Consider the following 13,646-nt stretch of genomic DNA (forward strand, 5'->3'; position numbering starts at 1 on the left):
CAGCAGGGTCAAGCTTACAGGCAGCTACAACCACAGCAGTGTGGCACGGTGGGACCGTGCAGTTATGAGGTTTTGTGTTTAATCTCTTTCCGAGTAAGTGAGGCGTAGGCCTTGGTGAGCTCCCTTTAGTTAATCTGTATTTATGAGATTTGTTATTGTGCTAACATTGTTCCTGTTCCTCCTTCTCTAACTCAGAGACTTTGCCTGGAATGAAGTGTAATTAATTTTTGTAATGAGAGGAGAAGTGTGTTTAATGAACACAGGCAGCTTTTGTTTGTTTGGCCTGGTACTCCTCATGCTAATTGCTTGCAGAACAGCAGCTAAATTCACCACAGCCGGAAAAACAAAACCAGTTCTGTTGGAAACAATCAGTTTGTATTAATTCAGCAAAGCATTTACCTTCTTTGCTGCTCAGTCACAAGCAGTTCAGTTTTCCTGTATTTGCCACCTCTTTGCCTTCCTTCTTGCCTACTCAGCTCAGCCTAGAGCAAAATGCACAAGAATCGTGGTTAAAGTCTTGTTCTTTCAAAGCCCATTTTCCACATATGCTTTTCTAAAATACTATTTTACAGGGTTTTATGATGAAATTCAACTGGGGAAATAGATTTTAGTTTTGGATGTTTAAGTTATTTTCAAAATCACTCTGACAATTATTTTGTCACTTTGAGAAGTAGCATATTATTCACATCGCTGGTGGAAACAGGAAATCACAGCAGCCAGACGCTGCTTGCAGACACTGGCTGAGGGTGGGATGTTTAGTCTTTGACTAAGGAAGGAGCTGCCTGGGACCAGGGGTCTGCAATAAGAAACTAGACACAATAAAAGTTCTTATTTAAGACTGTGACATAGTGCTGCAGAGGTAAGGTATTAGCCATGCCAGCTCCTTCTCCTTCATCCTTCTAACTGGCAATATGAAACATTATTCAAATGGTTTAGAGAACCTGTTATTTTTATCACTTCTATTTGGACTTCTATTTTAGATAAACCAAAAATGCAAGCAGAATCAGGTAAAAAAAAAAAAAAGTAAACTCATGTAAATTATTGTTCTGTAAACTTGTTTATAAAGGTTTTCTGAATACTCCAGCTCAAATGAAGATTTTATTTACTTCCCCATAAATCCTGTGTAATTCTCTTACCTTGAAGCTAGGTCTCAGGGAAATTTAAAGTGCATTAGTCAGAGAACCATTTCTCTACTGGGAAGTTGCTAAACAAAGCAATCCAACCACTGCCTGCTCACCTGTCTACCCAGTGCTCCAATGTCTTCCTTCCTTCTCTCTCAGCCCATGAAATGACACAGCTGAGGAGGAGAGAAGAGGTGATGAAAGGGAATCTGAAATATATATGTTCTTCACTTGGTCCCTGATAGGCAAATAGCAGGGGACCTGTTTTAGGACCTGTTTGTTGACTCTCCTGATGGAATGGAATGAATGCTTCAGATGGTGTTCAGAGCTCCTTGGTTATACTTCTGCTTGGCCTGATCCTAGAGTTACTCATAGCCTATGGGTTCAGATCCTGAAGATTGGAGATGTAAATACCTCTTTCTGTTCTAGTCTCCTTGGTAATCGTGATTCATAAGATAGTGCACAAGATACAATTTCCTTTGATTAACAAATCAAATAAGAGCGGTGCAGAAAGTATGAGATGAAAGCTTTTATAGCTTTATTATTATTTTCATGCACTGAGCCCTTCTGAAAAATGGAAAGACATCAATATACCTTTTTACTGCTTATAGACTCACAGTTACACCTTTTGTTAGTGAATTTTTCTGGTTGTGTTCATGTATAGGTGTGATGTGATATTTCTGGAGAAGCGCCATTAAAAGGTCACTATAAACTTCACAGCCAGAGCAAGGAAACTACAAATCTTCTCATTTAATTTTCCACAGCAGGATTTTAGTGCTGGCAAAATAAATAAATAAATAAATCATAGCTATCACTGGTGAGCAACTTACCTGTCTCTTTCATATGAAAGATGTCACTAATGGAAGGACATGCCCAAACTGTGCTAAGGCTGGGGTTCACTGAGACAATCTGTTTCATTCTTGTGATCTGTGATAGTGTGTGTCTTCTGTGCTGATCAAGTCTAGGTATCAAATACCAAAGCTTTTAAGATAGAATTCTTAGAGTTAAAAAGAATCGTTAAACATCATCTAGTCTAACTCTACTGCAACAAACAGGGGTGTGCACAGCTAAACCAGGTTGCCCAGGGCTTGGTCCAGCATTGTCTTGAAAGTTTTTTATGATCTGATGTATTTCTTTTTTCCTTATTAATGATTAGGTTCGAGATGGTGACAGTGAGACGTCTTCTCTGATTACCAAAGTGTGTCACAGTACAGTTATATTTCCAATCACTTCTACCAGCAACAGTCTCTGGATCAAGTTCAAGTCTGATGGTTCTGTGCAAAGGGCTAGCTTCAGGGCTGTTTACCAAGTTGGTAAGAACTGTTGACTTGCACAGTGAAGTTGTTTGTAATTTGAACGCTTTCAATGATTTTGCTGCTGTATTATCTGTGTACTAGTTCTAAGATAAACTTCAAAGGAAAGGAAAGAAGAGAATAGTTTATTTTTTCAATGCTGCTTTTAGAAATACAAAGGTGATGTTTGCAGTAGGTTTGTTGTAGACACTTCTGCCATATTTGGAAATGTATTCCCCGTTGTTTCTATTAATAATATATTGCTTGCCACTAACATACTAAAGATAACATAATTCTGGCTAAATATTTGTACTTTAATTATTTCTATCTTTTAGTTCTTAATCTCTAATACACCTGTCTAAGCATGTGAAAGAAAGCTTTACCTAGTCAGGCTTGAGTCTCATTAAGTTTGATAAATTCAAGTGTAAGTCTGGGGCTGTGGTAACCTCTACTATCATTGCAAGCTGGGAGGTGTAAGGATGGTAGAACACAGCCCTGCTGAAAAGGACTTGAGGGTACTGGTGGATGCCAGCAATGTGCATCCTGGGCTCATCAAAATAAGTGTGACCAGCAGGTCAGAAGGGTGATCCTGCCCATCTACTCTGTGCTAGTGGGCCTTCACCTGGAGTACTTCACTGGAGTACTGTATCCAGATGTGGAGTCCTCAGTATAGGAGAGACATAGACCTGTTGGAGTTAGTCAAGAAGAGGGCCAGAAAAATCATCCAAAGGATGAAACATCTCTCCTATGAGGACAGGCTGAAGGAGGGAAGAGGTGCCAGGGAGATCTGTTAGAGGGCTTTCAGTATCTAAATGGGGGCTGTGAGAAAGGAGGGGACAGGCGCTTTAGTGTAGGAGCTGTAGTGATAGACAAGAGGAAATGACTTCAAACTAAGAGGGAAGATTAGATTGGATGTAAGGAAGAAATTTTTTACAATAAGTGTGGTGAGGCACCCTGCGTCCTTGTTCATTGCAGAGGAGTTGGACCAGATGACCTTTAAGGATTCTGTCCAACTCAAAAGATTTTATGATTCTATGAAATGAGTCAAATCTCTTAAATATTCATGGTCGATGTTAAATTGATCTTTTGTAAATATATGTTTACGCTACACAGTAATATGTTCTTTTAAGTATGTTCTTAATTCTAGCTGGCTGAACCACAGTAGATGCTATGAGAAGACAGATTTTTAGGTGTGATTTTCTTCTTCTTCTGATGATGATGATGATATAGTGATATTTGATAGATATTGTTGTATGGGTTTGTCAAAATCATTCATCACGACTTCTGATTCTTGGTGTCTATTGGCAGCCTGTGGAGGCTCCCTGTCTGGAGAAGGCACTATCCGTTCACCTTACCACCCAAGGATGTCCTCCCAGCCAAAGACCTGTGAGTGGATCATCTCCCAGCCAGTGAACAAAGTGGTGATTCTTAACTTTATCGACTTTGACATTCGAAATACAACAACTTGTGACTCAGACTATGTTGAGGTAAAGAATATTGTATGTATAATATGAATAATTCTCAGAAATTCTTAGCTGTGTGTTCCTTCTTATACTCATTTCCACAAAAGCAGAACTGTTTGATTTATTGAGGATGCCTTTTATGCTGTTCTTATGAAGTTATTTGCTCTTACAACTTTAAAGCAATTGAACTTTTTATGGAATATTTTGAATATACTGTTTTTCAGATCAGAGACGGCAATAACACAGAATCTCCTCTTTTGGGGAAATATTGTGGCACAGCTGTACCATCTAGAGTGCAATCTACAAGGAACAATCTCTATATCAAATTCAGAGCTTCCTCTCTTACCAACCTTGGCTTCAGAGCTCAGTACTGGCCATTAGATACAAGTAAGAAATTTTTGTTTTGTGTATAGGGTGTTGGGATTTTACAGACTTTCTCGTACACTGAAAACAGTTGCCCATCAAGTATAACAAAGATATAATGGGAGAAAAAAATCTAAGTGTATCACAGCATAGTATGCATGAGACAAAAACGTTCATGAAATATCAGTAAAGTAACAAAGGTGTAAGTGCCTTGTAGTTGAATTAATATATTATTCAACTTGTTTAAAATCTCTGCAGTATGCGGGGAGTCTCTCACTGGATCAGAAGGAACAATTACAAGTCCTGGTTACCCAGATGTCTACCCACATGGTATTAATTGTACCTGGACCATCAACATTCAACCTGGCTACCTTATTCGCCTGACATTCGCTTCATTTAACTTGCCATTTGATAGCAGCTGCAGAATGGATTACCTTGAAATATATGACAACAGCACTATGCAAAAATTGGGAAGGTGAGTAAGTTCATTAGCCTATAGAGCTTAATTACTGTAGAGTGTGCTCTGTTCTGTACATCTTTCCATTCAATTTGCTTCCTTAAATTTTGCATGTAGTTTAATCACTCCACTGAAACATTAATAGCAATTCTTCTGCTACCATAGTAAAGGCAACTTCCTCTCCTCAACCAAAGAATGAGAACCCCATTTAATAAATGCTATACTAGGAGAGTAGCTGCCACTGTCTAGCTCCATTAACATTTTGATATATGGGAAATATGTTCAAAAGCATTAATATATCTGTTCTAAGAAAAACACATGATTTGGAACACTTGCAGAGATGAAAGAAAGATTACTTAAAAGAGATTACTTAAAAGGATGTGTATTGGATCTTAGGAAGAACTAAACTGAAGTCATTGTCTTATAGGGTTTTATTTTCATTGCGTCCTGATCCATGCTGTTTTACTAGGGTGGAAAAAGCTGACAAATGTTTTCTTCTCTCTCCCTCTTAAGCAGCTCTGTTATATACAAGGTTTTCTTGCTAACCTAGAATTCAAGAACATTTCATCTACTTGAGCACAGAACTCAGCTGCATTTACAGTCTATAAAGTAGTTTGGAAAAGAATGTTTTGGAAAATAAGGAGCAAATGACCACTGTATTATAGTGGAGAGCATTTTGCCACCCTGGTCTTCTGTCAGCCACTCAGGCTATGTTGTAGGTACAGCATGGACTATTTCAGTAAGAATTGCACAATCTGATAAACAATTTCTCCTCCGATTTTGCCACAAATGTTAGATCTGTATTCTTGTATGTGAAGAGTGTTACTTAGCCTAGTGATACAGGGTTTATGTTTGAGCTCTCTATAGTTCAGAGATGACATCATATATGTGCAGCTGTTCAAAAAACTGAATAATCTTCCAGTAATACAGATGCTTCATAAAGCGCTGCCACTCAATTTGGGTCATTTTTTCACTGCAGGTACTGCGGAAGATCAATTCCACCATCTCTTACTAGTGGTGGCAACGTGATGATGTTGTACTTTGTGACCAATAGCAGCATTTCTTCTGAGGGCTTCTCAGCTAATTATATCTCCTTGCATGAATCAGAAGGTAAAATGTCAGTATGTCATTATGCAAATTAAACGTTTCCAGTTGTCACTGTAAATAACCACTGTAAGAAACAGAAACTTTATTTTCTGTGTTAACGTAAGACTGCGTGGTGCCTCCTTTACCCCCTTCTTATTTATAGCTACTTGATTCAGAAAGCATTTTCCTCTCTGGAAATATGACCAACGCAGAAAGCAATTTATGTAAGCAATACTGCTGTTTTCCTTACAGTCAGTAAGAGCTGACGTGGTAGAAATTATTTCCTGAATTTGTTCTGTCCACTCCAAGCTGAGCTGGGTGATGTAGGAAAATTCACTTTAATGGAAAGACACCTGAATATCTCAGGTGCCATACAAATTAGTTTAGCTTCTATTTGGGTACAGTGTTGACTGTGGGCAAAAAAAAAAAAAAAAAGTCACATCAAAATATAACAAAGTAGCAAATTAACCTAAAGGCACAAGCAGTTTTTTCTCTGTTCTTTAAGATCGAGTTCAAATTGTCAGAATTTTATATATATATATAAAGATACATATATATTAAATTATAAAATTATATAAATTATAAAATATATATAAATTGAAAATAAATAATATATATATATATATATATATATATATATATATTTATTTTATTTTTTTAAGCTGCTATCATTCATAGTTGAGTTACTTTGCATGGAAACCAGAGAGGGCCTTTTTCTGTAGCTGCCAACCTTGACTTCTGTAACTGTGATTGTATTGTTCATTAATGCGATGATTTTTTTTTTTCCTTTACCTCAAGTAAATATTGCACAGTTGGGTTTGATTCCTTTCTAATAGCAGTTCTTCTCACAGTTTATCAAGATCAGAATACTTTCTAGTTAGTATTAATCTGTATTTCTGTTTGACATCTTATTTCTCTGATTTTATTGGTTATCTTGGTGCTGAACCCAAGTTTTTCTTTCTACCTTTGTTACTCTGCCCCCTTTCTTCCATATCCTCCTCCTTTACTGTTGCCACTATGATAACAGTGCTTTGGATGAGAAAACCTTATATGCATCATGTGAGGTTCAGACTATACCAGTATTGTCTGTGGAATGATTTCATAGTATATCTTAAAAATGAAATCTGTTTTCTCTTCAATATTATTAACAACTGTAAGTAAAATAAATAATTTTTATGGTTGAATCTCTCCCAGTATTTTCTTTTCCCATATTCTTTCTTTCCACTTAATTAGTACAGGTATGTTTATTACTTTTCAGCTTAGAATCATAGATTCCTTAGAGTTGGTAGGGACATTTAGAGGTCATCTAGTCTAACTCTCCTGCAATGAACGGGGACATGTACAGCTAAATCAGGGACCCAGGGCCTGATCCAGCCTCACCTTGAAAGTCTTCAGACACAGGGCATCAACTATACCTATAGGCAACTTGTTCCAGTGTCTCACCACCCTCACTGTAGACTTTTTCCTTATAATTAACCTTCATCTTCTCTCTTTAAGCTTGAAGCCATTTCCCCTTGTTCTCTCCGCAGACCCTGCTAAACTTCTTTCCTGTAGCTCTCCTTTAGATACTGAATGGCCACTCTCAAATCTCCCCAGAATCTTCTCTTCTCCAGGCTGCACAGCCCCAGCTCTCTCAGCCTGCTTTTTTAGGACAGATGTTCCACCCCTTGGATTATTTCTCTAGGCCTCCTCTGGATGTGCTCCAACAGGTCTTAATAGGATCTTTAATGAGAAATATTGCAAAAGTGATAGCTCACTTTCTTCTTGCTCAAAGCCAAAATTATGATCTCTGGAAGAAATTTTTTATTTTTTTTTTTCATTTTAACCACTGTAATTTGCGTATGTATGGAAAAGTAGTGGATAACTACTGAAGCTGAGACTAGAATAATAACCCCATCAAAAAGTTAAAACCACAATTTCTCTTCTTGACAGAAATTTCTTTCCTTTGGCCTCAGCATGAGCATAGTAATACTATAACTCAGTTGTCATAAATACTGGACCATTAGCATTCATTTCTTATTAAGAATAAAGTGTTGAGGCTGCAACGGCCTGGGAGAAGACTAATATGTGTATGTGGACTTCACTGAGAGAAGTAATTTAACACTCCTGTGAAATTATACTGAGTTAAGTTTTCCCACTGTGAGACTTTTAGGCTTGCTATTTATCTTATCCAGTTACACTAGGGTAGCGAATTGCTGAAATAATAATATCTGAGAGAATTACCAAAGCTATGGATTTTTTTTAACATTTGCTGTCTATTTTCATTTTTCTGTTAAGAAAAATATGGTTCTAATAATGTACCTTGTGCAGCAGGAATTCTTCATATTTTTTGAGCTATATATTTTTAGCAAGCTACAGTATAACCAATATCAGAAATGGTCAAAGCTGTTCTGGTTCATATTAGAATTTTCAATAGGCCTTTGCCTGAAGTTACTTCACAGAGAATGAACTATTGGAAAGATGGACAACATTATAAGACAAAAAAAAAAAAGTAAAAAAGGAGGATACGTATGAGTGAAAAAATATTATTTATGTGAAACAAAACTAATTTTTTTTCTCTATGTATCTTACCAAACAATGTTTGGCATGGTTTATCTGTGATTTATTAATTATTTGAAGAGTTGCAGAAAATAGCTGCAAAGCTATATTTTCTAGTTAAAAAGCTTGAATGCAATGAGATATGGGCATGGCTACGATCCTTAAAATATAAGCAATTGTTTTAGCAGTCTGCTAGCTAGTAGCTGTGAATAGCTCAAAAGGCAGGAATACTTCAGACAAGTTTACCCACACGATTCTCAGTTGTCTAAAGTTATATGTTTCCTACTTACACTCTCTGTACCTCAGATGCTTATTTCTTGGCTATCTGTCTTTTGAGGATCAAGTCATCTGGAACCACAGAATGCATGGCTCAAGTATCAGATATATGAGTGTCATAGCATACAAATCTTGCAATAGTTTTTTGGGTTTTCTTTTGCGTATCTTGGCTGAAAAGGCACAGGAAAAAAAAAAAAGTGAAATTATTGAAAAGTCTTTGAGTAGGCTCAATCATTACAGAAAGAGTTGCTCAGGCCTTTGGAAGATCCAGATATATTTTGCTGTCCGTGACTTGTCACTAATGAGCATTTATTTATTTATTCATTCATTCATTAAGGAGGCTTCTTTTCATTCTTTCCAGTAAGAAGGGTCGACTTTAACAGGGCTTTTAGCAGATTGCTTTCCTGATACTTTTTTTTTTAATCCCTGGTCTTTCTCTGGCCTTGGTGAAAGATAAGACTTCTTATCAGCCTGAATTGTAAATGATATGATTTTTCAAGAGAGAGAACTTGGCTTTAAACAGCTTCACTCTGTGTTGTGTTAGTTGAGTGACTGACTGCAGAAGGCAGAGTTTGAGAAAGATGAAGTATTTTGAGCCCATGGACTTAAGCGTGCACCTGACAGTGATGTACATATAGGTCATAGAATCATTAAGGTTGGAAAAGATCTTAGATCATCTAGTCCAACCATCCCCCTACCTCCCATATTGCCCAGTGAACCATGTCCCTCAGTGTTACGTCTGCTTTTTCCTTAAGCACCTCCAGGGATGGTGTCTCTGCTACTACCCTGGGCAGGCTGTTCCAATGCCCAACAACTCTTTCTAAGAAGAAATTCTTTCTAATACCCCCAACCTGAGATTCACGTGTCATTATCAACTGCCAAATAAAAGTTGACTTCTCAATTTGCATCATGCAGACTAAAGCCAGTAATTATTAGGAGGATGTTGTTTGGATTTTCTCTTTAGATATATGAACAAAGGCAAGAATGGAAAGAAATGTTTGACAAATATATGTATGCACAGATACACAGCATGACTGAATAAGACTGAGCTAAAACGGAGAAAGACGTGTGCATATTTGTCATCTACTCACTCTAGGTCTGTAGGAAAAGACTCAATCACCCAGCACTTGGCAACCTGTTAGATCATTGTTTGATCTGGTTATTGGTATGCCTGTATGTGCCTGTATGTATGTGTAAAACTATATGGTATATGTGTTTGTCTAAATAAGCAGGAAAATCTGGAGATTCTTTTTCAACAGCATTACCCAGTGTTTTTGAGAAGTTTGAGCATGAAACATTACAAAGGACCTTTGTGTGTGTTCCTGGTAAAAACTAAGCCTGCTGGAATCTGCCAGCAGCACTAGCAGAAGACCCTGAGGTGCAGATGTGCTTTTCCATTGCCAGTGGTGAGGAACATACTTCATGTGAAAGTTCCTCCCTTTCACTTTTTCCTAAACATGCATTATGTTACATAAGAGTCTAATTGTTATGGATTTAAGTTTTTCTTTAGCAGAATCGCATCAAAAGAAACCTGCCATTTTATATATGATACTACAGTTTTATTTTTAATAATTAGAGTTGTGGCAACTGATGAATGCCTCTTTATGGGAAGGACATGGGTATAATTTTCAGAACTACGCGTGACTGCCTGAGTGAGTGGTACAAAAGCTGGCGTTTTTCTCCACTGATGGCTGTTAGAGTGAGTTGCTGCCATTTATGGCTTTTTTTTTTTTTTTTTTTTTTTTCAGAAGAGCAAACGCATTCAGGACAAAAATCAGAAATTGAATAGCTTTCAAAACTTCATATGCTGGCAAAGCAAGAAGTAGAGTTGTCCAGGACAACTGCTGCTGCCTTCTGATTTTCATGGGCTGCAATAAACATTTGAGTTTGTATTTATTTCAGGCCTATAAGTAATCACAATATGGAGCTGGATTGTGTTCTAAATTTTGGCACAAATTTCAAAGTTCATTTTTCCTGCTAATCTTGCTAACAATTTTCACTGAAGGACTCTATATGACTGTGCTGGTGAAACCCCAAATGTTGCGTTAGTAAAGTGATTGCAAAAAAGGAGTTCTATCTCTCTTGCTGAAAGTGGAATACAACACATGGATCCATTTACCAGAAAAGAGTTGGCTGACAAAAAAACGTGGGTTCATTTGTGTTTCCTAATCCTAGTTTGCATTTAGACTGTAGCCAGAAGTCTGACATCTTGAAGACAGTTGCTCTTCACCATCTGTATTTGTCCCCCTTAGATCATAATGAAGATTACTAAAAATAATCTTAAACTTATAAATAATCTTAATTATTCATGCTGTATTTGTGAAAACTGAATACAACATGCAGTTTAAAGTAGCACAGTTTGGATATCGTCTTTTGAATGGATTACTGCCAAGAAAGCTAACTTTGGTGAGGGAGGGAACCTTGACATTCTCTCCAGTTCTGTGGGGAATGTTCTTAAAAGGGCTGATAAAAATGATTTGGCTTCCTAGATGCCAACTTCACCCACAGGATTTTTATCTAGTACATCAATTTTAATATTCTTCAGGCTGAAAGACAGTATTCATGGTCTCAGCCCTCGAGTGAATAAGGAATAGAGATGTTACAATCCCTTTGTGCATTATGTATTCGTAAGTCAGGCATCCACCCTTCAAAAATAAGGTAATAATTAATTAGAAGTAAGTAACCTAATAAGTAACATACCTTTTCAATCTAATTTTTAATTGCCTTCTGTTTAACAAGCCTTTAGGAAAAACTTGGGTCACATTTCTAAGTCAGCTTTCTAACCCTGCAGGCAGGATTATCACCAAGTCTTATGACTTTAAGGATCAGGGGGTTGATGATGCATGTCACGAAGCACCAGGGGTGTTAGCGCAGCATGCCTATTATAAGCACAGTCTTTTAAAGGGGCCAAGATTGTTACACTTAATTTATTAAGGTATATTATATTATAACACAAATGACTAAAACTCTAGATAAAAAGTTAAATAGTGATTTTAGGTGAAGTAGTTTGCAAAAAATTTTTCACTTGTTAATCACCAAAGTACAGCTCAATGGCAGAAAATTATTGGTCTATTTCTACATCCTGCTACTTTGTTCATTTTGTGGTAAATTAGGAACGTGTGTTGGGTATCTTGTTTTGAGGGTATTTATCCTAGAGAAAGCATTTTCAACAGAAGCATTCCAGGTGACAAAGAATTCTCCCCCCCCTATATTTTTCATTCCTTCTACTCTTTATTTTCAGTATCAGAAAAAGCAAAAGTGTTTTACTAGTTAGAATGGATACAGAACAGTTGTGGAAATGTCCAACCTTAGACATGGAAGGCCTTAGCTTAGTTCTTAGTTCTTTAGTACTGCTATGCGTACTGAAGTATTATTTAAGAGTATTACTATACTGCAGCTGTACTACGTTAGAAGGCAGGTTTCAGAGATTAGTATAAAGTGATTCATAATATTCTGCTCACTTTTTGTTGTACTTTATATTCCATCTGAACCTGACTATTTGAGAGAGTATCTTATTTGCAGCCTGTAGGCTCTGGAACAGAGGAACCAGAATGAGACTGCAGGGTTTTCAAATTCAACCTTTAACTTAAACCCTTTTTTTTTTTTTTTTTTTCCCTCCCCAAGAACTACAGTGTGATTCCATTCTTAATTAGATTAATCAAAATATATCATAATAGAAAGAAATAGTGAACTTTCCCTAGTTTTGCTTGTGTTAGGTTGGTAATGCGATTGCTCTGAACTCAATTCCTGAGACATACTGCCTCCTAATTTCTGTGTATCTGTATTCATGAACAGTTAACTTTGAAGCTTGTGATGCTATTAAGAGAGTGTTATGTATGATTCTATGTTTTTCTTGAACTTCATGCCTCTTGATGTTTTTTGTTCTCTTTTCCTATCCTTTACTTGCTAGGCTAAATAAGTTAAGCTCTTATAATTCCTCTTGCCCGCTGATCTGATACCCCACCATCTCCCTAATTCCTCACTTACCTGTTTTCATTTGATTTCCAGGCTTATTCATGTTTATCCAGGTGATGTGTCAACATCAAGATTCCCTAATGCATGCAATTGTTCTCTCCAAAATAAGTCTCATAAACCATTCTGTAGAAGATAGTTCTATTTGTAATTGTTATGTCTGTGCTTTCAAATACATATATAATTGTTCAGATTCTGGCTCAGTATTGGTACATTTTATTTTTCTCTTTCCACCTCATGATACCAAGATGCTGATCCAATGGTTACAGGAGAATTGATGTAATTGGTTCAGGCTTTAAGTATAAATCCTTTGTCCTCACAGTCAAAGGATTGTACTGTTTTCCAGCAGGTTGTCTGTTATGACCTTGAAAATGGGGGAATAAATCAAAAGCCTCATCTCCCAGGTCTGATTTTTGTGGAATGGCTGAGAATATAGCATTTCCCTGTAGCTAGAGACCGCTTTCACTTTCCTTTTCTGCTTACCTGGGTTTTAGGTCAAATCTAACTTACTCAGCTGGAATGACTCTGACATTGCCTACTTGTAACAGGCCCAGTGTTTTGGTTTTTAAAAAAAAAAAAAAAAAAAAGTATAAGAAATTCCATGAAAAATCTGAGTTATGTTTGAAATTTATTTTGATTACATTTAAGTGTGATGTATGCAAGATAAATTACAATGGAGAGGATGTTGGCTTCCATACCTATCTGTTAGAAATAGAAACTTCCTGTTAATTTAGCACAGAAAACAAGCTCATTCATACTTGTTTCTGTTCTTTTTGAAGTATGCTCACACAACTACAATACTGAAACTGGTGTGCTAACATCTCCGAACTATCCAAATAACTACCCTGTCCAGACAGAGTGCATCTACACCATCACCGTGGGAATAAACAGACAGATTGTGCTACACTTCACCAACTTCACTCTGGAAGGGAATTTACGCTGTACAGAGGATTATATAGAAATCAGGCAAGCTGAATTATTTCTGTTGTTCTTCACTTAAGCATGTTTGGAAACTATCGCTCTAACTACATGCCTGTGCTGTCAAAGTTATCAGAGGCTTATCAGGATTTTAAATGCT

At 36.9% G+C, this 13,646-nt stretch overlaps 1 protein-coding gene across 3 annotated transcripts in view; it reads left to right on the top strand.

Moving 5' to 3' along the window:
* CUBN (cubilin) overlaps nt 1–13,646 on the top strand; it is a 134,799-nt gene that overhangs the window by 20,630 nt on the left and 100,523 nt on the right. For all 3 annotated transcript variants that reach the window (XR_014884223.1, XM_085227336.1, XM_085227335.1), the window contains exons 18-23: nt 2,278–2,434; nt 3,722–3,900; nt 4,101–4,263; nt 4,498–4,714; nt 5,676–5,806; nt 13,348–13,534. Coding sequence is in view for 2 of the 3 variants with exons in the window: in XM_085227336.1 (XP_085083462.1) it covers nt 2,278–2,434; nt 3,722–3,900; nt 4,101–4,263; nt 4,498–4,714; nt 5,676–5,806; nt 13,348–13,534 (1,034 nt within the window). In the remaining variant the exon portion in view is untranslated. The remainder of the gene's footprint in view (nt 1–2,277; nt 2,435–3,721; nt 3,901–4,100; nt 4,264–4,497; nt 4,715–5,675; nt 5,807–13,347; nt 13,535–13,646) is intronic.

The sequence above is a fragment of the Meleagris gallopavo genome, chromosome 6, assembly GCF_905368555.1.
Source record: "Meleagris gallopavo chromosome 6, MGAL_WU_HG_1.1, whole genome shotgun sequence".
NCBI lineage: Eukaryota > Metazoa > Chordata > Aves > Galliformes > Phasianidae > Meleagris > Meleagris gallopavo.